We start from the raw sequence: 27,768 nt of genomic DNA, 5'->3' as shown, positions 1-27,768 counted from the left end.
GTGAGTTGAACAATTTATTTACTTACTAGTCACATTTTATTTCACTATTGCTATAGGTATGTATAAGATTGCATTTACAGCTAGCTATTTACAGTACTTGCTCGCTAAAAATAATTTAGGGATGTACAACCAACGCACACGCAAATTTCACATTACAAATATGGCAAGCTTTCTTATTTTATTTTATCCACTGGTTGCTCATTTGCTGCTGCCCTTGATGGGCATCAGTTGTCCTGTATTGCCATCGGTCTTAATCTCAATAACCTCGAGCTTTTCCACGCTTACTTTCGTGGTTTCCCGCTCCTTTTTGTCAGCCGCCTTGGTCTCCCGCAGACTCTGAAGCTTGTCCTCTTCCTCGCTGCTCTCCGGCGCCGTGGGTTCTATCTCGAAGTCCACTTCTGGCAGCGGCTGGGGGGTGGACGACACAACGATGGGTTTCAGCACATAGGTCTTGGTGTCCTGGGTGCTCGTGGGTGCCATGATGGTGGTTGGCGCCGATTGGTCGTAGGTATCGAAGGTTCCCCGCTCCGAAATATCATCTATTTCATCATCGATTAGTAGATTTTTTTCAGAGCTCTGTTCGTAGACTTGGGCGTTTATTCCACTGCCGTGTTTCGGTTCAGGCTTGTGATTCTTGGGAAGCGAGGGAGTGGACGAGGCCTCAGCTGGTTTCTCCGCCTGCTGGGATGCCTTTCGCTGCTTCTCCTGACGCATCTTTTCTTCCATTTCCTGAAACTTCATTGCAAGGTATCTGTTGGAAATATTTAAATATAAATATATATTTCTGAGATTAATATTTTTGCCAAATCTGCTTACTTATCCACAATGGGTCCATTGTAGTCCTCTGGGAACTTGGGGTTAAAGGGCAGTATGTACTTGTAGAGTCTTTCGTTCAGAACATAAAGTTGGGGAGTGGTTGAACACTTTACATTGAACCACCAGTCGCAGGTCAGAGCAATCTGAAAATAAGTTTATTTTTTAATATAATCCCATAGCTTGGAACCTTCAATATCTACCTGACTAAAAATGGTTCCGTTGGGACAAAGGAAAGAGGCTTTTCCTCCGTTAAGATCACAGTAGTGCCACACCTGGCAATTGGTCTCTGGGTCGCCGAAGAATCCCTTGTAGCGTTGCTGAGTGCACTCGAAACTCGTCTTTGGGATCTCGGCGTAGTTGGGATAATCGATGCCAGGTCTTCCCGTACTCGGTCCAGGATGTTTATCTACCAAAGTATCACCTTTAATAATGTTTCTTGATTAAATAATTCTTGACCCACTTGGTCCTTTTAGTTTAACCACTGCCTCGGTTATCTCTTCTGAGCCTGTGGACGTTGCGGGATGATCCTCGCCACTCCCTGTATTGTAGTCATAATCCTGGGAGCTGTGCTTGTGCTCTTCGTGGTGCTGCGGAGGATTGGGCACTATCGTCTGGGTTTGCTTGAGGTTCTGCAGAATGCGTATCAGTGTCTTGATGGAGTTGTCAATGTTGTCGGGCGTCAGGGTCTGGGGCAGATGGTTGCTCGCTTGGAGCTTGTGCAGGATCTCGGCCAGCGATGAGGTACGGATGTCGGGCAACTGATCCTCGTCCTCTGGAACGTAGGCTGGTGTCAGTGGAGGCCGTTCGTGGGCGTACTTGTAGACCGGTTTCAGTTTAATGGGCGTGTGCGTCGAGGGCTCCCTGCTGGCGAGCTCATTTTGTGGTCCATTCGGTGGCTTTCCGGAAACGTAAACATATTTGGGCGTAATCTCAACCGTGTGACTGGGAGTGGGCGCAGCTGCTGGCGAGGGCGTGGTCACATAAATGGGTCGTCTGGTGGCCTTGTAGTTGTGTACCGGCTGCAGTCGCAAAGTGGGTTGCTGCTTGTAAAGGACGGGGGGACGCGGAGTGGAAATATCGTGGTGCAACTGCGGTGCAGGTTGGTGTTCGATGTGCGGCGCCGTCGTGGTCACCAGGATGTAAGCATGCTGCGGTGGCTGGGGCGCCGAAGGACGCTCGTGCTGTTGGTCCTCATCCAGGGACTGCCTGGGACCGTCTATTAAATAATCGATGTACTGCTGGGGCGGTGCTGGGGAACTGAGAGGGAGTATTAATCATTAAATAATATAATCCAAAGGAATATGGTTCATGGGGCCTATGATGAAGTGTATCCTTGAATCCCATTGCGGGACTGAGTGACTTACCCGAGTGGTTCATCCTTTATAAACTCTTGTCGCGGCGGTTGCGCTTGCGACTCGGCCTGCGACTGGGACTCTTGGACATGGGCCATGAGGGCCCGTAGAGGAATGTGGAGAACCTGCTGACCGGCAGTCGCATCCGGCCTTGCATAAAGGGTGTCATACTTGTGTGAATGATGGTGAGTGGTCTGGGGATGGTGGTGCTGGTGAACCGGAGGCTGTTGGGGATGCAGATGAGTGGATGGAGGATGGTGGCTGCCAGTGGCCAGAGTATTGCTTTGTGCTGGCACCACCGGATGTGGGAAGTCGTAATTCTGTTGGTGGTGTTGCTGCTGCTGCTGCTGTTGCTGTTGCAGCAGTTGCTGATGTTTTTGGTGTTTCATGCGCTGTTGTAAGTAAAGCACGTATTTCTCCTGGGGCGTCAGGTGTTGCGGATGCTGCTGCTGCTGTTGCTGCGGATGAGGATGATGGTGGCCGCTGGTCGAGGGTGGGGCCATGTTGAAGTAGCTTTCGTATTTACTTACATGCCCGAAAGCCGGCGACTTTTGATGTATTATCAATGCAGTTTTAGAGGATGTGGTGGCGGTGACTGAGCTAGGCTCGGAATCGGGAACCGAAACGGAGACGTAGCCAATGCTGTGGATGGGTCATCATGCAATGAGGTTATGGATTGGATTAGAAGCTATTGTGTAAAGGTTTTACTCAATCTACTGGACACTCTTGTGTCCTTTTTTAAACTGTTACCCGAAATGATTTAAATCATTTCATTTAAAGTGTGCCTGCCGTTGGTAGGTTGTAAAAATGTTGCCTGTTTGGCGAATATGTTTCCTTTCTCTGGGGATGGGATTGCATAACAGATTTTTGACCTCAGCCCCGTGGCTGTTTATGACATGAATTTGCAATTTGACAATTACTACAAGAACACGGAATGATGAGTGGTGCATGAGAAACTCGGCCCATTTTGCCCACTGGCAGTGCCTCATGCCGAACATCGAACAGCAATCTGAGCTGCACTCGCTGTCGCCATGGATCTTACGTCATCCGGTCGGAGATGCATCGAAGGAGATGTGGTAGCGGACGGAGTCTGAGACTTCTGCTTGATTGGGTCTGGGTCCGGTGCATTTAATGCAATTGATTTTTCTGCCCAAGGGCACTGTATGCATCCAGTATTTGGCCACAGTCTCGGCCTCAATTCAAGTTTTAGTTCAGCTCTGGCCATCTCAGCCTTAATATTTTGAGTTAATATATATGATATATAATAATATATATGATTTTGAGTTGCAAAAAAATACATTAAGCTTTCTGAAGTGTATTAAAAAAACTGCCTTTAATTAAGAATGACTGTCTGGCACATGAAATGAATTAAATGCTGTGTTACGGCACAGTTTATTGCAAGCATCTATTGACATGAATCTGTTGTGGCAGCAGCGGTGGCAACATTATTTGTAATTTGTATTCTACATGCAATATTGCAACTGCAAGCTAGACACGGTGTGTCTGTGGGCGTTATTCGGGGGTGTGGCTGTGAGAAGTGGCTTGCCAATCAAAGCTTATAATGTGAATTGTTTCATGAGATCGCAGCTTGACTTACATTTGAGCTTTCACACAAAATGTTGAACGTGTTGCAAATCTTTGCAAATCTTACCTTGGTGTCGGCTGAGGCTGCTGCTGTTGCTCCTCCACTTGGACCACCGCCAGCTCCTCCTGGGATGAGTGATCCTCTTGCTGTACTGGCGGACCTTTTGGCTCCTTCTCCGACTCCTCTTCGGAGGAAGAAGCCGCCGATGAGGCAGTCTGTTCGGCGGAGACTCCAGCTGCTGCATAATCCGCGGCGATTGGTGTTTGATGGGGATTTTTATGTGGCGCCGCTTGGAACACTATTTCAGCGCCCACCGCCGCCGGCTGCTTCATGTTGTTATTGATGTTATTGTAATTGGCACTGGAGGAGCCCGGCTTGCTGCTCACTGGCGTATAAATAATGGGTATAAACTGTCCCGGCAATGTGTTCTGCGCTGTAAACGGCGTTAAATTGATTTTTGATTGTTTGCCTCGCTGGCGTTGCAACTGGGATGATGCCACCAAGCCCGGTGATAGCATCTCGAATTGCACTGGTTGCTGTTGCTGCTGTTGTTGGTGGTGCTGGTGCTGGTGTTGCTGGTGGAGGTGGTGCTGTGGTTGCTGAACTTGCTCCTTCGATGGTGGCGGAGGTGACGGCGGGAGCGGTGGAAAGTGCTGCACCGTCTTGTGCTGTGCGTGTGTAAATTTATGATTTTCTTGATTATTTCTGCTTATTTATGTCCCATGAAATCAAATGTAATCAACGAGGACTGAAAAATATGCATCTACTATTTGAGTACCCTTTCAAATCGAACCACTATATTTAAATATTTTGAACAATATTAAAAACCAACTACTGATTTTAGTTTTTAAGATATTGCAGGTTCAGTTTAGACTTATTTGAGATATTGCCCACTTTGAGAGTAAATTGTTAAGACTGTAAGAGAAGAGACACTTGCCTTGTGCGGTGGATTCAATGGTTTGTAGGCAATAAACGTGGCACCCGAATCAGAGTGTGGGTGCTGCTCCTTGGCATGGCCAGCTGACGGGTGGGAGTGCGGATGGGGATGAGGATGCTGGTGGCCACCAATGGCCAGACTATGGTAGACTTCGCCTGCTCCCGATTGATAGTGCGGCGCTGGTGGGGGCGGATGAGGCGGTCCATGGAGGTGCGAGTGGGCATGATGCTTCTGCTGGTGCTGTGGCATGTAGGCTACAGGCACTGGGATCCTTCCAGGCGATGGTGCCTGCAGCTGGGATCCGCCGGCGGACGATGAGTGCTTGGCCACATACTGCTGATTAATGGGCAACTCCGGGGCGGGCAAATAGAAAGCCATGTAGGGTATGAGGCGTCGACTCCGCTCGGAGGCACTGAGCTCAGAATCACCAATGCTACTGTTGCTGCTGTGGCCACCTCGAGCGTGGCCCGGCATTTGGGTTGAGCCAGTGGCTTTACACAAAGCTGGGAGTGTGAAAGCTGTAAACAAAAACGATTATTTAAGTAAGCATATATTTCAAATTAATTGCAAACTTAATATGTTTAGTTAGATCTTGAGCTGTCGCCTGAACCGAGCCTGTATGTTCTACAATTACTATTTGTTTATCAAAGCGAATAATGGCCAAACATTATTTACCAGCTGAGGCTATATGAGCACATTTTATGGCCGATGTACTCAGGCACTATATGGAGTTAGTCTTTGCTTCCACAAACGAAACATTTCTTTTAATGTCATGTACACCTCCACCTTAGTAGTCCCTGAACTTTTAGGCAAAATTCAGTATCACACAGTCTAGTGAAGGTTTTATACATTTTTGTATTTGTCTTTCCCTCTCCGTTACGTTTGTAGTTTGTCAAAATTTCTATATCCTGATTTTCGTATGAATAAATAGATAGATTCCCTTAAATTCCAGTTTTGTGAAATCAACCAACGAAACGGTAATTATCACACTCTAACCCATGCACCAGCCATCAGCCATCTATTAAATGCTGCAATTTTTGTAGTTGAAGAACACACTTAAGGAAGAGGAAAAACTTTTCGCCATTCGGCGAAACTTTTGGCAATAAAAAAACTAAAAATTTGGGAATTAATTGGAAACAACTAATTGCCACAAGAATTTGTCTAGAATGTCAAAATTTAACGCCAGCTCTGGGAACAGGCAGTTGACCACACGAAGCTCTGATGTGGATGCACTGGCTCAGCGTGGCTATAATGTGGGCCATAAAATCGGCGAGGGATCATACGCAACTGTTATCACTGCCGGATATGCTGATGATGCCGGGCACGGAGTTCACTTGGCTTGCAAGATCATCGATAAGGCCAAAGCGCCGACCGATTTTGTCAATAAGTTTTTCCCGCGCGAACTAGAGATCCTCACCAAGATCGACCATCCCAACATTATACAGATCCACAGCATTCTCCAGCGCGGTCCCAAGATATTCATCTTTATGCGCTACGCGGAGAACGGAGATCTGCTGTCGCACATCAAGAAAACGGGTCCCATCGACGAGAAACAGTCGAAGATCTGGTTTTTGCAGATGGCCAAGGCCCTGAAGTATCTGCATACCCATGACATAGCCCATCGGGACCTTAAGTGCGAGAATATCCTGCTCTCCAAGCGGCTCAATATTAAACTGGCCGATTTTGGATTCGCTCGCTATTGCCGGGATGATAGCGGTCGGGAGATGAAGTCTGAGACCTATTGTGGATCTGCTGCCTATGCTGCACCGGAGGTTGTTTGCGGACGACCATATGACCCAAAGCTGGCTGATGCATGGTCCCTTGGCGTCATCCTCTTCATTATGATGAACGCCAAGATGCCCTTCGACGACAGCAATCTGACCAAGTTGCTGGAGGATCAGCGAAACAGGAAGTTCGCCTTTCGTAGGAAGCTGCAGGACTTGATTACGGCCCAGGCCAAGGCGACAGTCTCTGTTCTTCTCGAGCCAGAGTCGCATGCCCGCTGGAATCTTCGGGAGATTCTCAACTGTGCCTGGCTGCGAAATAGCGAAGAACCACAGCCCGCTACCTCTTAATAAGAAAAATCGAAAAACATGGTTGGATTGGATAGTATTGTTTGGTCATTAAGTCTCAAGCGAAGAGAGGACTCGCCACGTGCGTTGATTTCACAGTTCGGTGTAAATTAAAGGTATCACAGAAACTTCCAGGTATTTGTCAGATGGAGAACTTCTCTACCATCTGATTAAATTGTCTCCTAATAAAATATTGGGATTCGTGTATATACATATATAGCTAAAATCAGTAAAAGGGATTACAACTTTTGGTATAACAAAACCTAATATTTTTTATTTACCGAATTGGGGAGAACTTTTGATTCTGAAATAATAAAATATTTAGAGAGTTTGAAACACGTATGGGACGTGTTTTCCCTCCTTAACAATGCATTTAAAATTGTGCAATCGATCAAAAAACCTCACAATTAATAACCGAGGGGAACACCAACACGTCAGACTCAACGAAGCCTGACCCCAAAAACCAAACTGCACGCTGTCATAACCGTACAAGAAAAACTATTATAAAATAGCATTAGGTAAATTTTTAAACAAATTTTTTGTTGCATCTCTTTCCCCACTGGCATTTGTTTGTCGTGTGCATCGTTGGCCACACTCTCCACTATGTTTTTGGCCGAGTTTAGTGAGCCGCAGCATTTGGCCGAGGAAAATATTCATTATGGCACGACTCTAATCTCTTATGAAAGATGTTTCAGAAAAGTGAAATAATTTCTAGAATGGCCTAATGAGATTCTGCTCAAATTAGGTTGTGATTTGGAGGTGACTCAATCAATAAACTTATTCGATGGCCGTTATAATTTTAGGAGATGTCCCATAAAACCTTGTGCAAAGCCCACTCGCATTGTCTATTGTAGAGACAGTTTGATTATAATTATGCCATGGTTTTATTTCTGAAACAGAGATCTAGCTTCCCAAAAATGGTCAAAAATAATCCTTATTTTGAAGATTAATTGCAACAAAGGAATCGTTTTTGAAAGGATCATTGCAATACTCGTCTAACCTAATCAGAGTCTGTCTGAACTCTCATCAATATGGTTTATAATTTGGGGGAATTAATATTGGGTTAGTCGGTTTTAAGCCATGTGCCAGGTGACCAATCTTGTGGAACATAAGTAAATGGTGATTCGGCCGCTTTACCATTCCTGGCCTCCTCGAATTGGATTGGCTTGGCCTCGCTTTCGTGTCCTGAGCAGAGGCATGTGTTGCAAGTTTCAAGTAGCCAGTTGCCAGTTGCCATGCCGACTAGCAATCTCCAGACATTGGAAGTCGGGCCACGACAATGGATGACCGGCAGTACGGGCCAAATCAGAGCTGTGGGGCAGATAATTTGCATTGGGGGAGCGGGCCAGGCTTAAGTGGCAACTTGGATGCAAGGAAGGTCTTGTTGCATGTCTCATAGCATGCATGTGGCATGTGTGACAGCAGAGTGTTTCCATTCCACCCACAGCATTGGGGGAGGCAGACCGAAATGTTTAGTCTTTATTTTAGCTATCCTAGCTGGAGTAGTGCTCCTAGTTTGTTGTTTTCTTTGTGGACCAAAGTCTTTTTATTTTACGACTCTTTTTCATCGCTTTCAGGCCGGCAGTCGCTCGTGTACACCTGTGCGTATGCGTAATGCCATTTGGCATTAATTAATATAAGTTGTCTGTGTGCGTCTCGCCTGCGGGGCACTAAAATGTTTTGCGATGGCTCATCTGCCATCTGGCTATGGCTCTGGTTGTGGCTCTGGCTGTTGCTGTTGCTGTGGCCACTTTCCAGTCGAGAGACGGCAGTCGAGTCGGCTCCCAAGTGGCTCGTATGGAATTAATTTTGGGGCAACGTGTCAGATTTATGCTGCAGTCGCTGTCATTGTACCACTCTGAAGCTTATTAGATCTGTCCTCCCTCCAACTTCCGGCTTTGATTTAAATCCTTTTAAAAATTCTGTCTTTCAGTTAAATATTATTATATATTTTAGAAATATGTGTATGGCCTCAAAAACCACTTTATTTAGTTGCTTGCAAGTAAAATCAATTAATATAAATACTATATATAAACCAGAAATCAAATCGATAAAGAAAATATAATTATTTGTAAAAATCAAACTATAATCGAATGGCATTTAAACTTTTTTACCTTGGCTTGAAGAACATTCTTGATTTTATTAGCATTACTTCCTTAGAGTGGACTTGCGTGCTATAAAATGATTAAAATGTAGTTACCAACTCACAGCAATGACAAAAACTCGGTAAATGAGACTTGTTTTGCAGCTTTTTATGATTGCCGACGGCCTACAATTGAACTTTTTATATTTCGCACACATTACTCAATGCAAAAGTTTCTCAGGCTGACTAAAATAATTGTGTGTTTCTTTAACAGCATTAACTATTTGTTCAGACAGCAAAAAATCACGCGACGTGTCAGCTTAGTCCGAAGGAATGGGAGGAAGCCTCTCCTAAATAAACTTGTCACGGCCACACCCTAGTTGAGATTTCAATTACAATATAAACAGGGGAGTGCGGCGCAGCAATGTTGAAAATGCAATTAGGCGGCCGCAAAAACAAATAAACGGGAAGCCCCAAAAGTTTGAGAATGATTTCTGATAGAATGAGAAGAATGGCCAGGAGTGTCGAAATTTCCCCCATTAGATGAATTCAGGGGGGAGCTGTTATCGTTGTCATTTGCGTGTTTCGCACAGCTACCGTGGACCATAGAATTTTCAGCTGTTTCGGCCAGTTGTCAGTTGGTTTATGGCCAAAACACATTAAGCGAACCGCATAAAAACATTTTAGCCGCAGTCACTGTCACAGTCGCTGTTTTGCATCGTGTTGCACCCATCCTTTGGAAAATTCGGGAGTTGCAGTCGCCGAAGCGTTCCAAAAATGCACAGATACAGATACAGATACTGTATACTGGATACGAATTGTGATACAGATACAGATTCGGATACCGATACTGATCAGGCCATATTTGCCAAGCACTTTTGCATGTATTTTGCATAAAATTTGCAAATGATTTGTTGAGCGCTTCTTATTTTGTGCAATTTTGATGCGATTTCTAGTGGCATGGAGAGCGAATGTAGAAGATGGGTTATATAACACATCGATAGATATACACACAGGACGGGACACAGGTGAACCAGACATGGAGTACTCACCTGTTCAATGAGCAAATCTGGGGGTTAATTCGCCTAAACCCGCCCCGAAGCCAAACATTTCACGCTTTTTTGACATTTCTGGCGCATAATTTGATTAGATTTTCGCAACTACGACACAATAGCAAATTGTTTTGGTCACTCGACAGAACTGGGGGACTGGATAGAGTTGAATTTTTGAAGTGGAGGAGCGCAGCTATTGGTGGATGTGGATGGCGGATTGTTTTCTAATTTGATTTGATTTTGGACAGTGTTTTGTGGCCACATACCAGGATGCTTCGCTCAAATGCAATTAAATGCAAATTTATTGCGTAAATATTTACTTGAGCGTGAATGAATTTTAATTTTGTCATCGTGTGCGGCCGATTCCCCCGATTTATCAGCCACCCATTTCTAATTTTTCGGCGTATTGTTGTTTTGAAATGCTTGTGGCGGCCATCTCATCTCCTCATTCGCGGAGTGCCTGAGGTTGCACGACGCTAACTGATTTGGTTAGTTAGTCTCCCCCTCCCTCCCTGATACCGAATCCGAATCCGATTATTGTGCCCCTCAGGCCACGAGCCGAGTCCAAATTATAATGGCCAAAATGATGCCAGGAAGAAAAAAAACTCTCGCCTTTGGCCATTTATGGTCCAAATTGTAAAATCGCCCATGTAAGCCATAAACTCCACATCTGTAAAGCAGCCATTACACGAGCCGGGGCTAAGAAGTCGAGCCAAAATTGCTGGCTGTCCGATCGGAGCTGAATTTTGGCCACAGATTTGCCTTCACTTACGTTTTTGGCCAAAAGACAAATTATAGAGGTCGTAAAATGCAATAAACCAAACGCACAATTTCGGGTGGTCCAAATATTAGCCAACTAAAGTGCGAACTAAATTACCATGTACTTCTGTTTTTATGTGGCTACGTTTCAAGACCCTCGGATTTGGAGCGATCTCCCTCTATTGTCTGGCAATAAAACCTTTCCAACAGCCTCTACTCAGTTTGGAATTGAGATATAAACCTAGATTGGTTCGACTATTGTTTATGTCTTGAGGCATAACTGTTCAACTAGATCGTAAAGTTTTAATTTCTTTATTACAATCACATGTTCCCTTTAGCAGAGGAGAATCGTAAAAAAACAAAAGCTAAAAGATAACTATAAATACCAATAATAAATGGTATTTATATACATATGTTGTTACTGTGTCTTAAACCAAATCCTGTAACTAGCTATCTATAATAATAGAATCATATTAAGATCGTTGAGTCACGTCAGAGCTTAAACCAAATGTTAAATTATTTTATATTCTACTCCCACGTGTGAAACCTGCAATTTGCAGCAATTCACACCCAAACCTTTAATGGATTTAGGTATGCTATTGTTTCGGTTCCGACCTTTAAGTTGCATTCCTACAATCGTTGAGAACTCGCTAATCCGTACTATATGTATATCATGAGTAACTCGCCGATCGAACCCAACCATCACCCAGAATAAATATCCGCTCGAGGCGGAGCTGTAACTTGATCACATCGCCATAGCTATTATAAATTTGTATAAAATAGTATAAAAATTTAAACTTTTTTTTTGTGACGGGGGGTGTTTTGTTATTTTCCACGTTTTCCGCTCCTCGGCGACAACAATTGCGCCAGCAAAGCGGACAGAAACAGAAAAGTGAATGGGTTTTCCTTCCATTCCTCCAATCGGCCGGCTATCGCGGTTCGTTTGCAAATGTCGCAATCCGGCACTGGCACCCATTATAAGCATTTGAACTGTGTGTTGACGTTTTGTGGACAGCTTACAAATACAAAAAACAAAAATTAACCGCCCATTAAATAAACATTGCAATAAGTTCCTCAGTTTGAAATCAAATCTGACTGCGTTTATCAAAGTCAAAATGGTATTGGCCTCGTTGTCAACCGGTGAGTTTGTTAGCCGGTCTTTGAGATTTATCTCCAAAACACAATCCTTTTCCATAGATTATGATTTTTGGCAAAGAAAAACTGTATTTATTCATGAAAAAGGAAATAAATTACAATATTTTGTCAGTCTTGTAATACAAATATTTAATTCCATTTACCCAAGCTAGTTTTGGAAAGTAATATCCCTAATAGGGGTTTGGGTGAAGCTAAATGGTAAATGGCATGTTTTTGAATGTTCATAACATAAACTCTTGGCAAAAATCTTGGCAAAAAGCTTCAACTCCAAATCTTAGACCTCCACTCCAGTTTTTCAAACGTCCAGCGATCCATGGAACTGTTGGTGCAGTAATTGTTATCATTGGCCGAACGTTAATTGTATGGAAATGGAAATGATTGTTACACTCTCTGCTTACATTTAGTTAAAAGAAGAAAAAAAATTGCAACTCATTCCGCCTTCCATCGGTCAGTTGCATCTCATTATAAGATTTACATTTCACGGCCAGGTTGGCAACGAACACTTCCTATTGCGCGTATTTCCTCGAATTGGAGTTGGATGTGTAATTTATTTCTTTCGTTCATTTTATATCTGTGGCATTTAGCTTATATTTATAGATTATGGTAATGGTATTGATTATAAAATTTTACTCACTAAACGGTTAAAGTTAATTATAAATTTTGGGTGAATTTGTTGATAATGTTTCAAGATTAAGAGAGAAATAATAGGAATTCTTTAGGTAAAGATTTTGATTTGTCATTTATGACTGTGCTAAAAGGTTTGTGTTTTATTATTTCTGGCTCGTGCTTATTTTATGTTCGATCCGTGTGGGTTTTTGGCGGTTTTAGTGTTATTCTTAAACCATATAATATATTGGAAGAAGATTTAATTGAATCCCCGCCTTGGATATTTCATTTTAGTGGAAATATCCATATTAAAAAATTTATTTGTCTAAATTTGTAGCCCAAGGCTTCCTTAAATGGAAGCCTGTAAATTTGTCTCTCACACACTCCCCAGATAGTCACATTGCCTCCGTTTCTTTGGTGACCCAACCGCTTGAACCTCTCTATCTTATTCGAGCGAAAATCCCACAGTGGCCCACGGGGCGAATGGAGCACGATTTGAAAGGCTGTTCGCTTGACCCGGCGACAATCGCCATGGATCCGAAATTACCTTTGAAGGCTTTCATGGAGGTTCTGGCCTCCTGGCTTGATAATTATGTAACAAACTTCTGCCCAACAATGCCGAGATCAAAAATATTTATATCCAATGTTTGCCATAGAAAAATGATTACGCAAATTAAATGTAATTTATTTGCGCATGCAACAAAGTAAAAGCCACAGCAAATGGCTCGAAGCCGATTGTTATCACTCGAAGCCCAGCCAAGCCAAGCCAAGCCGAGCTGAACAAATTTAAATATAATTCACTTACAACCAACACAAAGGCAGCAAACTGAAATGTAATAAAAGCCAGAAATGAAAACAGTAACATTGCATAAATTAAACAACAGAGACTGCACAACTTCAATTTAGATTTTGCTTTTTATGGCTACGGTTCCGATCGATTTGCGGCGCTACAGAAATCGAGCAATCGATTTAGATAGTAATAGTATAGATCGATCGGCCTGGCAAGGTCGCCCAGCTGCTGATGGTTGGCTGCTAAATGTGGTTCAGCAGTACTCGTAGATCCGCCAGCGATTCCTCGGAGTTCTCAGAATAAATATTAGTTCCGACACAAAGAATAGGTAGATGATTTGTGGTTGCTCTCTGTTGGCAAAGAACACGGTTGAATTATGCTATAGAAGGCGGAAATTGGGTGCTGAGGTTTTGAGTACATGACGAGGCCGACAGCGCCACAATGATCCCCTCTACTAAATGGCAATTAATCCCAGCCCACAAGCAGAATTAATCGCTAACAACTAGAATTAGTTTCCATTCAGTCTCGCTCTGGTCATAGAAAACAAAGCAAATCGGTTAGGTTTGAAAAAACCTTTAACAAAGCTACATAAAAAGTAAATCTTGTTAATTAGACCGTCGAAGTCACGTTTTAAAACTGTAGCCGTAGCCCTGCTGGGTTGGGCTGACCAATGAAATTTATAACTAATATGGTTACTGTTGAGAATGTCATAATCTGTATCACGAATTTGTTTGGGCATGAGGCGTGCTCCAACCAAAGTCAAACATTGATGGTTGATCTTAATTCGGAGGAAAAGGAACCAACCTTTGACAAGTACATCGAATCAATCATTTCAAAACAAATGTTTACCCATAAACACCAACGATAAAGAATTAAAAACTTTCCTAACATAATTAGTAGGTTGTTTGTCTATAATTTTATTCCGAAGTTCAGTTTTGATATTTCGATAATAAATTATTCATCTTTAAGCTACTTAACAGAAGATCAAAATAACCAGTAAAAAACTTAAAAAATTGACAAGTGATTCATTAAAACATTCCCCCGCAAGCCGGACATAGCTTAATAATTTTCGCATAATTTTGTTTAAAAAGCAGTAGACCTGCTATTAAGCCATTTTTATATTCAGTCAACAAGCCATTAGCTCAAACTTAACCAGGGGATTCCCATCATAATCAGATCGAAAGATATTTTGGCTCAATGCATGAACAAATTATAGAACCGCGAGTGCTCTTTGACCCACAACGGTCAGGGGCGCTGGCAATGGAAGGAAAAAAGTATCTGTGACCATCATGAAATGACCAAACAAAAAAGATACTGACCCTGTGCACTTTTCGCTCTCGTTGGCCTGCGAAAACTTGGAAATCTCCCGCAGACAATGGAGGAGCTTGGAATTTCAGCTGACTCACAAGACAAGGCCCATAAATAGTGATTTCCTGAGCTCAAAGTCAAAAAGTTTGACAGTTTTTCTGCTAGCTTTCGGCTAGCATAGTCTATGCGAAGCACTTTAATTAATTACGGTTGAATTCTATTGCAGTTTATACAACATTTTAAAACAAGCCATTTTTGGTTAGTTTTTGCGTTCCCTGAGTAGCCAAATTTACGGGCGCTCTAGCAAATATCAGAAGCCACGTCTTGGCCAATCGAGTTAATTGTTTATTCGAGATCGTTTCGGCTGCCTTTTCTAAGCTATGGCTCATGCCAAACGATTGTTGTCTCTGCCGGCCAAATTAATTGGCTTAATTTGGAAGCTTGGCTGGCTGCTTTTTAGGTGTTAACAGTCGTGTTTGCATGTTGCTGGTGTATTGCCAAACACCCAAAGCCTTTTTTTCGGCTACTTTAGAACTTGAAAGCAGCCACGCCACCCAGAAAGTGCAAAAAACGTGAAATGAAAAAGGCGAAATAAAAAACGGTTTCCTAATCTAGTAATCCGTACATAATAATTAGCTTATCCGAGCGGTGACCTTCAACTTCATCAATTAGCTGACCAAACCATGTCGATAAATATGCGTTGGCCACCGGTCGGTTTTAATTGTAGATAATTAATGTAAATGATTGAAACTTTAGCATACCGTGCACTACAGCCATGCCATTCCAATTCAACTTGTCTTAATAATAGAGTAACGCTTCCTCCAGGGAAATACAAGAAAACGAGCGATGGGCGATCTTAATTGAGTTAAGGTCAAGAAAGGGGCCAGATAGGTTTTGATTGTGCCTTAATTGGGTTAATGAAGACCCAGCTGAGAGCTGTACAAACATTTGGGTAAAAGCTACCATAAATTATCACCCGCAAACCGCAAACTCAACCTTGATGATCCACTTTTCGAGCACGATTCGCGGTTGACAAATGAGCACTATCGGCCAATAAGTGACAATCGAAGATTAATTACAGCCACATATGGCCAAGATAGTCGAAACCCATTCGGGTAATCACCAGATCCGTATCACATTTGTTCTTCCAAGCATTCTTATTAATTTCCCGACAGGTTGACATCGAAATCGAGATAGTGGTGTGTCAGTCTGGACCAAGACCCGATTAGTTTAGCTAATAACTTGCACGATATACTATATAGCGTGTGCGATTCGCCATGTGTAATGCAACGGAAAACCCAATTGAAATTGTTTCGCCACCTTTGATATTCCTGCATGCAGTGAGTCAGTTTTTATTGGATTTTAAATGCGACTTGATGAATAAGTGATTCACTTTGTTAAAATATTAATTTTAGGCTTTTGAAATAATTTGTAAATTGCTTTTAAAACCAACTAAGGAAGAAGCCTTGCGAGTAAGAGAAAATTCCCCATTTGATTGAGCCTGCTTACATTCCCGTTGCGATCACCGTCATTACATCAATGAAATACCAACTTTCCACCAGTTGGCCAATTAACCTGTTCCATCCCCGAGTCGCATCCCCATCATTGTATATCATTTATTTGCAATAAAGAAAAATATCTCAGTTATGTGGTTACTTTGTGCAATCAATTGCAACAAGTGCACTTGGCTATCGAGACGGGTTCAGGTGGTTTTTAGCCATATTTGATGTCAACCCCTCCGATTGTGCGCTTGGCTCTAATCCAAGCTATTATATCCAAGCAGTCTTTTGTGGTTTTTAATTTAACACGCGCCACTTGGCCCACAAATATGCGTTGCACTAAACTTTCACTCCAGCCGGGTCTCATATATCACAAGCTGGGTAATTGGATCACTAATTAAAGCAAACACTTCTTGGCCCAAAAGTCAGGTGTGGGACATAATTTTACTGGCCTGAGCCGAAACTTCATCAGCCACAGCTACAAAGAAAAATTATGTCACAATGATTTGGGGTAAAGGAAAAATTATGAACTGAAGAAAAGTTGGGTAACCCAAAATATATTTGTTTTAAAATTAATAATTTTTTTTTTAGATTCTCACCTTGTAGGTAAATATTTTTCCCTGTGTGCTAGTTTAACGGGTTGGGTTGTTTTAAAGTTACGCACGAGCCCGTCATCATTGCACTAAGTATATCAGCAATTGCTAGGCTCAGTTACAGTTTCAGCGATAACCAAAACAATAACAATGGCAACAGTAACAGCAACAATGGAATGTCTCTTACCAAATGCGGCATTTTGTTGGCATTACACATCGTCTGCTCCAACCTCACCCTTTTAAACTACTGCTCTACTTGCTCGTTTTTAATAATCATAAAAAACATCGCCTTATGTGTTGACATTTTTCATTTAAGACTTTATTTGGCCGAAGGCTTCGTGTAGTTGCCAAAAAACAAAAGCCCAACCTGGATGGAGGGGGTAAATAATAATAACAAAATGCGTGTAATAACCGAAAAATATTCACACAGTTTACACCTGGGAGGCAGTGGTTTTTCTTTCTACTTCATGCTGACTTTACTCCATGGCAGATCTTGCCTTTTGATTTTGTGGCTTTTGCTTTTAGCCCACTTTTTATGGTCTTGTGAGGTAATTTAGGACTTGTCTCGGCTTGACAGCGCAGCGGGTTCCTCTTATTCAATTTTTTGGTTGTGCTGCACATAAGTGGGGATTTCAATAAGCAAATATCGCACTGTTGAAATTGATATTTTTGCATAATAACATTTTTTCAGTGGAGACTATTCATTGGGGATTAGAAAATTTAATTTAAAGCTTCCTTATTATTTTATAGGCTATGACTAGTACTAGTCCCTCACTCATTACATAAAAACACGGTCTTGAATCTTGACTCTTAAATCAGCCAAGCGCCTAATTCCTTTTTTTATGATGTGTGCAGACTTTTCTTATGAAACCATATTACAAAAATTTTCCCTATGCTTAATTATTACACGTGAACTTCTTTGTTTGCTAATTAAGACCGCGACAAATGAGTTTTGGATATCGAGTGTTAGACTTTCAAATTTCTGTCATTAGTAGCGATGAGACAATCAAAACTTAACGACCCAAACTTATCAAAGCACATTAAAAATCAATTCTTGGCACCGGTTTTGGCAAAGAGAATGTTTTTTATGTTTTCGTCCCCCGCAAGATGACAAAACAGAAAACGGGACCATCGTCTGAATATTTGGCGGGGAGAGAGCTATAAATCAATTAAGTTATTACTGAAGGCGTTGGACAAGGCGTTGAGCCAGTTTCAACTGCAGGAAATTTGCATTCGATCGGAAATGTATGCCCAGTACGCGGCTTGGATATGGGGGTATCTGTGGTCGAGTTAGGCTGGCAAGTCTTCCGCCTGGACCCAGGCACTTGACTACAGCCCGCTTCTCAGACAAGTTGATAACTATTCGGCTTGCGATTGTGTAAACTTGCCAACGGCCATAAAACAATCAAATCATTGGGTGAAAAGTGGATGCGAGACAAAGAGAGTGAAAAGCTCCGCAAGAAATGTTAATGCAAATGAAAATGGGGTATTATAAGAAAATAAGCCTTCAAGTCGAGAAATTTGGAATACCCTTACTGAATAGTCTTCACTTCCTTCGCTTTTCAAACAAGAAAGCATTTCAAATGCTATTTATCATATGCATCCAAATACGTCCTCTTAATTTTTATAAAATGTGACTTAAGTTATGTTCTCTTTGCCAAAATAAAGAAAATACCCTAAGTGGTAAGGAAAAAAATCACCAAGGTAATTCAAATGAAAGCAAACTTAAATACTTCGAACCTGGATCGGTCGATGCGGTCTCCGCAGCTCTGAAGCAAATTTTGCAACAACCTCGCTCGGACATCGCGTAATTGCGAAACTGCCCCCAGGACATTGGCGCTGCAGCTGAAGCTGAAGTTTCTTCTTTGTGGTGGTCTCTTTAATGAGTTTTGCATATTGAAAATGGAAAATTTTCTTTTATTAAATCCGATCAATCGCCGCCAATCAGGAAGCGAGTGGTACTGGCCCGGCTTAAGCTGGAAAAGCCAAACAACATTGAACTTGAATTGCTTGGCCAGCCAGTTGCTGCGTAAAAGTTGTGCAACTTGTTGTTGGGGTGAGCAGCTTCAAGACATTATTGCAAAACACCTCTGTGTGGCAAGCTCTCCTTTTATTTTCGTTGCGACGCTGTTGCAAATCCTGTTTTTGGTCAAGGCACTTTCAAATAATTGGGTTAAAATGCATTTAGGGACCGAATAGTACGTGTCATGTCCGGCATAAGGCCAAATCCAGTTGCGAGTCGTGTAACACCGGCCAGTGAACAAAATCAGTAGTGGTTTATGATGTTGAATCTTTATGTAAACATTTACTGGAAAAGGCTAAAGCAAAGGCAAATAATATGTATTTAGACTTTAGGATTCTAAATATAATTGTATTCCAGTAAAAACCATGTAAGAATTGTTGGAATAACTTCACTCTTTCAGCCAACTGGTTGCTCAACACACTCTCCCTTGGCAAAGTAGGAGTAAGCTGTTCAAAAATGGTAATTACTTTATGGAAAGTGTGCATTTCTTGTTTAACTCACGTTTCTCATTGGAGCAAATGGAATTAAGCATTTCGCACTCGTTGCTGAAGGTGATGTATTCTTCTTGGAAGATTTGGGCACATACAGGATCGTAGACATCCCCGCAAACTCTCGGGCAGTTTGGCTTACAGGTTTCCCTGTCAGTTTCGACGAGCTCTGTTCTGCCGCTACTCTTGCGGGAGCACTGCTCCACCTGCATCAGACACCTGTTGTGAAAGACAAAGCACAGCTCGTCGGCCATGGCCCAGACCAGCTCTTTGTCCGCTGAACATTTGTACTGAACGCTGCACCTGAAAAGGGCATCCTCCTGGGCCGATGTGAATCCCAGGTAAAATAGCAAAATACCCAAGGCCAAGGTCAAAGTCAGCTTACTAATTCCGTGCATCTCGCTCGCTGACAGATAAAGTGAAACTGCAAAGCCCTCTCCCGCTGCTGTTCATTTATACAATTCACACCGTGTTTAACCTTTCATGTCTCCCTTTCCCTAACTAGTATTTATTAAATACATTTCGATTTTTATGAAATCATAATGAGATTTTATTTAATGAAATTACTCTTACAAGTTATATGAACGTCTCTATTAACCTTTAAATTCTACTGAAAGCTTCATAACAAAAATCCCCAAATGATTTTAAAACCATCAAGGGGTTAATGACTTGACTATATATGTGAATAAGTTTGATTAATATTGATAGTGTCAAACAAAATGAATTACGGGTTAAATCCCGCTTTTTGTATTCAGTTGAGTGGATCAGATACACATATTTTTTATAGCCCACAATTAAGATGTTAGATAAATAGTCTCCGGACTTTTATTTCTTGGAAATTTACAGAAAAAATTAATTTCAAAATGGGTTTTAACAAATCACACTGTATACCTAGTGCAATGAGTGATGTCTGAATCACTGATAGTAATTCAGAGACTGATAGTAGGGTTTTAACAAATCATATTGTATACCTAGTGCAATGAGTGAATGAGTGATTCAATCACTGATAGTAATTAAGAGAGGGTGGAAAGTAATTTAAAAGAATTAAAAATTTAATTAAATCAAAAAGCAAAAACTTAAAATACAGGACCTATTTATAAATTTTCTTTTAACCGCAAAAGTCTAAGAATGTGAATTGAACTCTATTGTTTCTGCTGTGGTTTTTCCCAAAGACGGGACTTAACATTTGGTTAGCGGGTTGAGATCTCGAAAGTGGCTCAGAGACGTGCGACTCTTTCGGGCAGATCAATGCTCACCGTCTGCTTTCTACCCATTTGAACATCTTATTATGTCAATTATCCAATTGCTAATAAAGTCCACGTACACTGATCTCCGCTGACTGTTGACTACTGAGTACTGACCCGCGGTTGTGGATCAGTGAAATGTAAGCGGCCGATTGAGAAGCGAAACGAGAAATTCGCGTTGAAATCATTTCAAAGTCATTGACACAGACGGTGGCCGCCGGAGAGCGGAACTGTATTGTGTCCGCCAACATGTGATTACATTCGGTTTTCCATTTTATTTTTTCGGCAAACATTTTACTTTTTCTTTTCAGAGGGGATTTCACGCTCCCACGTCCCCACGCCCTCTCTTTATTTTCACTTCATCGAAATGCAAGCGAAAAATCTTGTTTGCCGCCGTACATTCAGAAAGCATATCCGCAGCTGGCCGGTGTCTGGCCCAAAGCAAATTTATGGACCTTCAAATTGTGGGTCTGCGGCTGTGACTATTAAGCCCCGACACCAGCTCCACCACCGCTTGAACTTGCCGCAGAAAGTTGACAAAACTTGTTGCAAATTATGTAAAATACAAAACGTTGGCGGCAATTAGTCAGCATAGGTTGAACTTCATCAAAGTGAAGTTTTTTGCTTCATTTTTGGGTGGTAAATTAATGACTTGCGATGACTGTAATTGGTTTTTCACATTTTGGACATTAGGCATGCCAAGTTGCTCGCTTTAGGAAGTTATTAACATAATTTTCTCGGGAAGTTTTATTTTGTTTATATTGGTGAAAGATTGCAATACAATTTTTGGTATTTCATCTCGTGTCGCTTGCGCGAACTTTGCCCAATCGAAATATCTTTTTACATGGATCCCAACATTCCGTAGCATCTGCCCAATCTCCCACGAAGTCACTGGCAGACACTGGCAAATGTACACATTCCTGCATCCAAAGCTGGGAAATTGCATTTTGCACACCAAATGCCGCGCACTCGAAGTGGAGCACGTTTACCTCAACTTTGCCCGATGGCACCAACTTGGTCTGGGCTCTGAAATACTCATCTATGCCCCTTACACCGTATCCCCCATTTCAAATCCCGTTCCCAGGACCAGGGTCCAGTTTAGTTATCCACTTGGCGGTGTAATTCACCGTCACCGAATGCCGTCAATGTTGATGTTGATGGCGATAATAATTTTTATGTCGCCCCATCAATACCCGGCTTACCGGGCTCAACTCTATCAGATATACAGTGGAGGTAAGAATTATGATATCTTCAAATTAAAATAAATGAATCTAGATTTTTGATATAAAGTTGTCTTTTGTATGAAACCAATTTAATATCCCCTTCAGATAAAATTATAATAAATTATAATTGACGGTAGGATTTGTGTCCCATAGTGCGAATTATCCCCAGACTTGTAGATGGAGGACGCATTATGAATCCGCAATGGATCCACCGCGTACTTTCGCTCCGGTACAAAAATATACATAAACGCAACTTTGCGCACGTATTTGGGATTTCGTCCACTGCTGGTGCTGGTATTTAAACTTCATTTTCATATTGCCAACTGTTTTCGCTGGCTGGCCGACAATTGATGGTCAGAGCCCTGCAGCGCCATTGTTGGCATTTCGATGTGATCCCATATCTCAACCCCGCATGTCCTCAGTTGTGGGGGAGTCGGGGATTCACTCCAGATTGCATAATCTCTAATATTTCGGTGCGCAAACCGAAAACGACATTTTTCAGTAGTGCGACATAAACGACCTTGCTCCCGTTCAGTCACCCAATCGGCAAAAAGGCGAAATGGAACCAAAAAACTGGTTTTCAGTGTCTTATGGTTCTAACTAAGTTGGCTTAGAGGTAAGACCGGGTAAGTTAAAGATTTGCACTTACCAAATGCCAGTATTAGCAGCAACCAGCTGGTCAATCTTCCCTTGGGGATCCGCATTGTTTCGATTGTTTATCACTTTTGTTTATTTATTACTGCCTGAAATCCTGTTCGAATGCAGCTTAGTGAAACATATTTGGTAAACAACTGAAAGTATTTATCGTATTTCAAATAAAAAGTCATTAGTTGATTGGAATTCGTCATCAACGAAAATAAATTTGCATAGAAAATGCTCGGAATTGTACGTTCTATGATGGGGCGATGCCTTTTTATCTCAAAACTGCATAAATTAGTGTGCTCCAAGTCGAGTCAACAAAGAAAAGAATGCTTTTTGTTTTAGGAAATACTGGGTTAGTTTTGTGGGATTTTAGTTTCAAACAATTTGGTAAACCAGTCTATGAATTAATTCTAAAAACTCTAAGAAAAAAAAGAAATGTTTTCTTCAGGTGAAATTTTTTTTTTGTTTCCTCAGAGCTTTGAAGTGTTTTGGCTGCTACCACTAAACCTCTATTAACATTGATTTCTTTGCTAAAGTTGTGTATTTTTCTATCAACCTTTTTTCAATCTTATACTTTTCAATAAATTCTTAAGATCTGTTTCACTCCATCTATTAGAAAAAAATTGGGGCGTTAATCTAGATACATTTTAAAGGGTCATTGATTTGCTTTGTCTTGGGTCACAATATTTATAATTTCGATTGGAATTGGAATTTTTTTCATCTTGTTCTACACATCTTTTCAGGAGTTTCACAATTTATTTGGTGTGTCATTTTACACCATATGTAAATTTCTTCTTATAAGAATTATAATTTGTTTTTTATGCCCAACTTTCACAAGCCGAATATTTCTCAAACACCCAAGGGGCTTATAATGGCAACTAATATTGACAGTTCATAATTTGCACGATTTGTGTTTGGGGTTTTCAGTTTTTTGTTTTGAAAAATAAAAACGAAACTGTTTTTTATGATTTGTAACAAACGAACCGAAAGACGTTTAAAAAATCAGCGGAGCGCGCGAAATTTTATTCACGGCGCACGCGCAGCGTTCCAATTGAAACTGAATGTGGTTTTGCGGCTGCGCGTTTGTTTATTTGGTCTCTGGGGTAAACTGCTTGCCCCAGCGACTGTGCACTGCTTGCCAAGGTTTTCTCTCTCACCTGGGAAACTCTCACAGGTCTACCTGGGAGACTTCTCAGCTGTTTTGACCATCGTCGCGTGCTCTGTGAGTCATGGTAATGGTGGGGCATTTTTCAGGAGGGGCGGAGAGAACTGCTTATATTGCCTTAGGTCAGGTCTTAGCCCGGCTTTGTTTATGCTTTTTTGCTGGCCTGCCTTTAACTACCGTATTCGCTGGGGTCTGTTGTCTGGGGGCCTGTAATGAAGCCATTAACAGACAATTACCAGGGCGACCATCTTATTACGTTTAAATTGATTTTGCATGACACAGACCCTCTTGTTTGCAGTAGTGTGTTCTGCCTTCATTCCTTTCACCCATCATCGGCTTACCTTTGCACTTTCTATGGCTTTAAATTAACCACAAAATATGATCAGCTCATCCCACATAATTACTTACCAAATTTTCAATTCAATTTCCGAAAGCCACGCGATCGGATGGGGTCTGCTTTTACCCTAAAAAAGTATTGAATTATGATCCTTAATTATGATCACGCTATGCTGTGATATATTGATAAACCACTCCCACATTTCAACTGCTCACCAATTTAATTAAAACTAAAGCTGAAAACTAACTGGTGAATTCAAAAGTCCCGCCCTGGCCTAATCCATTAACTTAATCACGTCAACACCCCCATTTATAAGTTCAGTGATTGGGACTCCTTTCCCAGCATTTACATAATTCGCAAGTATTTCAAGTTTAAAAAAGTAGTGCAGGTGAACTATTTCCAGTTTAATTGGTAAATGAATTGAATAAAATAGAAATTATAATTCCTTTGTTCACCCATAAATATTTAATGAACCAGACCAAGCCGTTGAAGGAAAGTGCCACCATTAAATAGCGTGATAAATGTCTTTGAGGTCGAATTTGTGTGAGACTGAGTTTCTTGAAACGGATATAAGTTATAATGCTTCTACAGAAATAAATAAGTAACTCTGAATGAATTATATCATTCAAATAAAAGGCTTGTTTGTGAAAGTCAATGAACTATAAAATTAAACAACCATTTAAATCTTTATTTATTATTAAATTGAATTATTTTAATTTAATGACTATGTTTATATTGTACTCCATTAAATAACATTATAATAAAAGTTCCCCCAGAGCGCTTTTTACGCCTAAAAAAATGTGCAACTCCAATTCCGTGATGGTGGCGTATGGGGTTCATAAGTGCCCAATTCGGGGTTATTGTCTGTGCAATTGACTGAGCGGCGGCGGCACCCCAGGGCAGTCATAAAGGGAAACTCCTGCGATTCGGAGAAGGGGAACTTTGGGTGGGAATGGCTCTGGAAAAGAGTGGACACTGGCGGCGCACGTGCCAAAACATGGTTTAGAAAGTGCCCGAAGCCATTTTGATGGCAGAAAGGAGCGGTCAGCAGGAGCTACATCGGTGAAATCGGTGTATGTACTTTTAGTTGGCAATGGTCGATAAAAAACCGATTACTAAATTCAATTTAGTCACAAAGCAACGACAACACCTTTGTGGGATTTTCAATTATAATGCCCAGGCCAAAGAAATATGCTTGTCGACGGACTTACTTTTTTTTCCCTAGCATTGGAAAATGTGGTCCGCAAAAAGGCAAAATGCAAAAGCGCCAAAGGCGTGAAAATAATCCATAAAAAGAAAATCAGGATTCAAATGAAAGAAAAAACGTGGAGATGATGAAGAAGGGAGCCCAACCAGCCGGGCCTTCAGACTTGGACTTTTTTTCCGCTGGTGCTGGTAGAAATGGCAGAAAGTGCGCTTAAATGATTTTGAATTGTGGACAAACACTGGCGACATGGAAGCGGAGGCTGCAACAACACGGACACGGACACGGGTTGACGTTGTCAACATTGTAGCTGCGGCTCCTGGCTAAAATGTTTGCGGCTCCTACTGCGGTTGGTCAAAAGATGGGAGGATGGTGGCTGGGTAAAAATAGTTCCTGGCAAAGCCGCGAACACAAGTTGCAAAAATCACGCGCCATGAATCGAACAAAGCACAATTGAATGGAACTTTCCCAGAGTGAGGAGGGAAAATGTAGCTGACTGACTGGGATTGTGGCTCCTGGTCTGACTTTGGTTTTGTGATGACGGTTGGATGGTTCTTTTGGGTCATGATTTTGTTTTGTTCTAGTGGGTGATAGTATTTGGCTTGGCATTACATCTAGTATAATAGAATTTAATTATTTAAAGTGAAGTGTCGTTATATTACTCAAATAACTAATGAAAGAAAGGGAAGAGTGCTTATATGAATCACCAAACTATATACTTCAAACAATAAGCTAATAGAAATGGATAGACTTCAATTAAAGTTCCATTCAGATTTTGCTCACAGGTTATCCAGGGCATTGCTTATTCGTTTCGTTTATCACTTGCCCATCTGTCTGGAACACTTTCAGTTTATTTTCTGTTTTGAATGAAGAATTTTTCTTTTTCTATTGCCTGCCTGCCTGCGTGGATGCCTGGTGGTGCCACAAACTAACAAGTCGCCCGGATTGCCAGCAGAAATGTACATATTTTTTATTCCGGGGCAAAATCAATTGGCATTTCAAATTGCACGCCTTTGAGTGTTGGCCACTGCGTTTCGTTTGAGGGAGTTTTTGTTATAATTGAAAAGTGGCCAACGTCGAACCACGGACGGTTGGTTGCCATGGAATGGTAAGATTGTATATTTTAGAGCCTCCTCCAGCCCACTGGGTGAAGAAATCGTGGCAAATGGCTGGGGCTATTTAAGTTTTGGCAAGTCTCGGCAGTTTAGGCAAATAGAGCCATAGTCATCATTGGAAGAGCAAGCCCCATCATAGCCATGGACATAGCCATACAATTAATGCAGATGACGATGCCGGGGCCAAACCAGATTGAATCCATGTAGGCGTCCGTCGACAGCAGGTGCAGGTGCAATTGCATTCGCAAGTACAGGGGTGCTCTCAGTATGTGCTCTCAGCCAACAGCAGACACCAAATACTTCCTTCATTAGGCCCATTTCCCACCCCCCACGCTCACTCCAAAGCTCCCTCTGAAGACTCTATGCTCCAAGCTACCAATCCGTCCCAGTCTGGCCTCCATTGTCAGTTGGATTTCGTCGGGTGCGTGTTTTGGTTTTAGGCACTGAAAAATATACCATTAGCTTAGAGGGAATAGGTATTATTAAATACACTGAAACGATGGACCCTCATTATTTTAGGATCTTCAATCACACAGTGACTGTTCAGTTTATTTTGAATATTTCATTACCCGCAGTCAGTTTCAATTTCTCCTCGTGTAGTTGGCTTTGTTTGCTGCATAAATAATTTTAGAGTAAATTAATTTATTCGTTGACATGTGTCCTGCGTTTATTTCAAATTGCATTGTCATTATGCAAATGCACTTTATTGCCCTCTCGCCCCCACATTTTCTGTTCAATTTAGCTTCCTTGTGTTTTCAACTCTCTTCAGTTGAGTGACTGCAAACGGACTTTTTCTGTGAAGTGGAATGATTTATTTGTTGATACAACCGAGTTATTTACACTTAATTTGACAATGCCTGTAATGGTTTGTTGGCCACATACAAATTGAGGGCTAAAACTAATAGTATTTTGTCATTGGAGCTCAGACTATAGCATGCAAATGCATTTACTCTTCGCATTCAACAATTGCTTGTCCGTTTGATTTAAAATATGTACATAGATATTTATCCCTGCCGAATCTGAGCTGCCTTGACCACGTCTAATTGGCCATATATTACTAGAATAAATACAATAAATAAATGAACTGATGCTTCAATAATGGCCTAGGTAAAATTCCATTTTCTATTGCTTTTAGCCAGGAAACAAGCCAAAACTTCTGAGCTTTCGGCACCAAAGTGCTAAAGTTATGTAATTATAATCTAGTCTTCCCTATAAATCTATTTGGATTATGTCCAAGGAAATGCTACCTAGATTATGGTTGTCTGGGTTTCCACATAAAAATCTATAATCAAATCTGATTCTTGAGCAGAATCGATTTATCATTTTAAATTTTTGTCAAATATTTTGGGGGATTTAATCCTAATCCCCTTCAAAACTAAAATACAAAGTGCATGAAAGGACAATATGGCCCATAGCGATGGCTATATCTTTCCATCCCATTCCTAAGAGGAATACCTTAAACGATTTGTAGATCGATTCTCCGTGATTCTGCATCAAAATCTAGGAACAAAATATTTTTGAGATTTTTCGTCACATTTTCTCAAGGGATCGTCACAAGGATCTTCCCTTCAAGCATTGTGAAAAGTGCATGGGAGGACAATATGGCCCCCAGCGATGGCTATATCTTGGTTAATTTCTATCCGATTCATGAGAGGAATACCTTAAACGATTTGTAGATCGATTCTCCGTGATTCTGCATCAAAATCTAGGAACAAAATAT

The 27,768-nt window shown here is 41.4% G+C and overlaps 4 protein-coding genes across 7 annotated transcripts in view; 2 read left to right on the top strand and 2 right to left on the bottom strand.

Annotated features, from left to right (window-relative positions):
• The window catches only part of LOC6499703, a 53,926-nt gene that overhangs the window by 1,787 nt on the left and 24,371 nt on the right, over window positions 1-27,768 (top strand). The window lies entirely within an intron of this gene.
• Window positions 2-23,326, bottom strand: LOC6500884 (putative uncharacterized protein DDB_G0291608). The gene is made up of 9 exons (XM_001954067.4): window positions 23,212-23,326; window positions 22,235-22,376; window positions 4,691-5,208; window positions 3,820-4,421; window positions 2,181-2,810; window positions 1,277-2,073; window positions 1,017-1,222; window positions 817-959; window positions 2-751 (listed from the first exon to the last, which is right to left on the bottom strand). The coding sequence occupies exons 2-9, from the start codon at window positions 22,287-22,289 to the stop codon at window positions 199-201; spliced, it is 3,504 nt and encodes a 1,167-aa protein (XP_001954103.2). The 5' UTR covers window positions 22,290-22,376; window positions 23,212-23,326; the 3' UTR covers window positions 2-198.
• LOC6499702 (testis-specific serine/threonine-protein kinase 1) lies at window positions 5,468-7,024 on the top strand. The gene is made up of 2 exons (XM_001954066.4): window positions 5,468-5,667; window positions 5,734-7,024. Exon 2 carries the CDS (start codon window positions 5,857-5,859, stop codon window positions 6,763-6,765), a length of 909 nt encoding a protein of 302 aa, XP_001954102.1. The 5' UTR covers window positions 5,468-5,667; window positions 5,734-5,856; the 3' UTR covers window positions 6,766-7,024.
• LOC6500883 (salivary glue protein Sgs-5) lies at window positions 18,884-19,549 on the bottom strand. Its single transcript, XM_001954065.4, has 2 exons — window positions 19,132-19,549; window positions 18,884-19,076 (listed from the first exon to the last, which is right to left on the bottom strand). Exons 1-2 carry the CDS (start codon window positions 19,514-19,516, stop codon window positions 19,027-19,029), a joined length of 435 nt encoding a protein of 144 aa, XP_001954101.1. The 5' UTR covers window positions 19,517-19,549; the 3' UTR covers window positions 18,884-19,026.

The sequence above is a fragment of the Drosophila ananassae genome, chromosome 2L (assembly GCF_017639315.1).
Source record: "Drosophila ananassae strain 14024-0371.13 chromosome 2L, ASM1763931v2, whole genome shotgun sequence".
Taxonomy (NCBI): Eukaryota; Metazoa; Arthropoda; class Insecta; order Diptera; family Drosophilidae; genus Drosophila; species Drosophila ananassae.
Note: the sequence above shows the minus strand (reverse complement) of the source record. Positions and strands in the feature narration are given on the sequence as shown.

Bases quoted from the DNA above. Each gene is read 5' to 3' on its own strand.
- LOC6499702 (XM_001954066.4), top strand. From the start codon at position 5,857: ATGTCAAAATTTAACGCCAGCTCTGGGAACAGGCAGTTGACCACACGA.
- LOC6500883 (XM_001954065.4), bottom strand. From the start codon at position 19,516: ATGCACGGAATTAGTAAGCTGACTTTGACCTTGGCCTTGGGTATTTTG. The intron at 19,077-19,131 runs GTGAGTTAAACA...ATTTTTGAACAG, and splicing joins CATTTGCTCCAATGAGAAAC to CTTACTCCTACTTTGCCAAG.
- LOC6500884 (XM_001954067.4), bottom strand. From the start codon at position 22,289: ATGCGGATCCCCAAGGGAAGATTGACCAGCTGGTTGCTGCTAATACTG. The intron at 2,811-3,819 runs GTAAGATTTGCA...ACCCATCCACAG, and splicing joins CAGCCTCAGCCGACACCAAG to CATTGGCTACGTCTCCGTTT. The intron at 752-816 runs GTAAGCAGATTT...TATTTCCAACAG, and splicing joins AATGGACCCATTGTGGATAA to ATACCTTGCAATGAAGTTTC.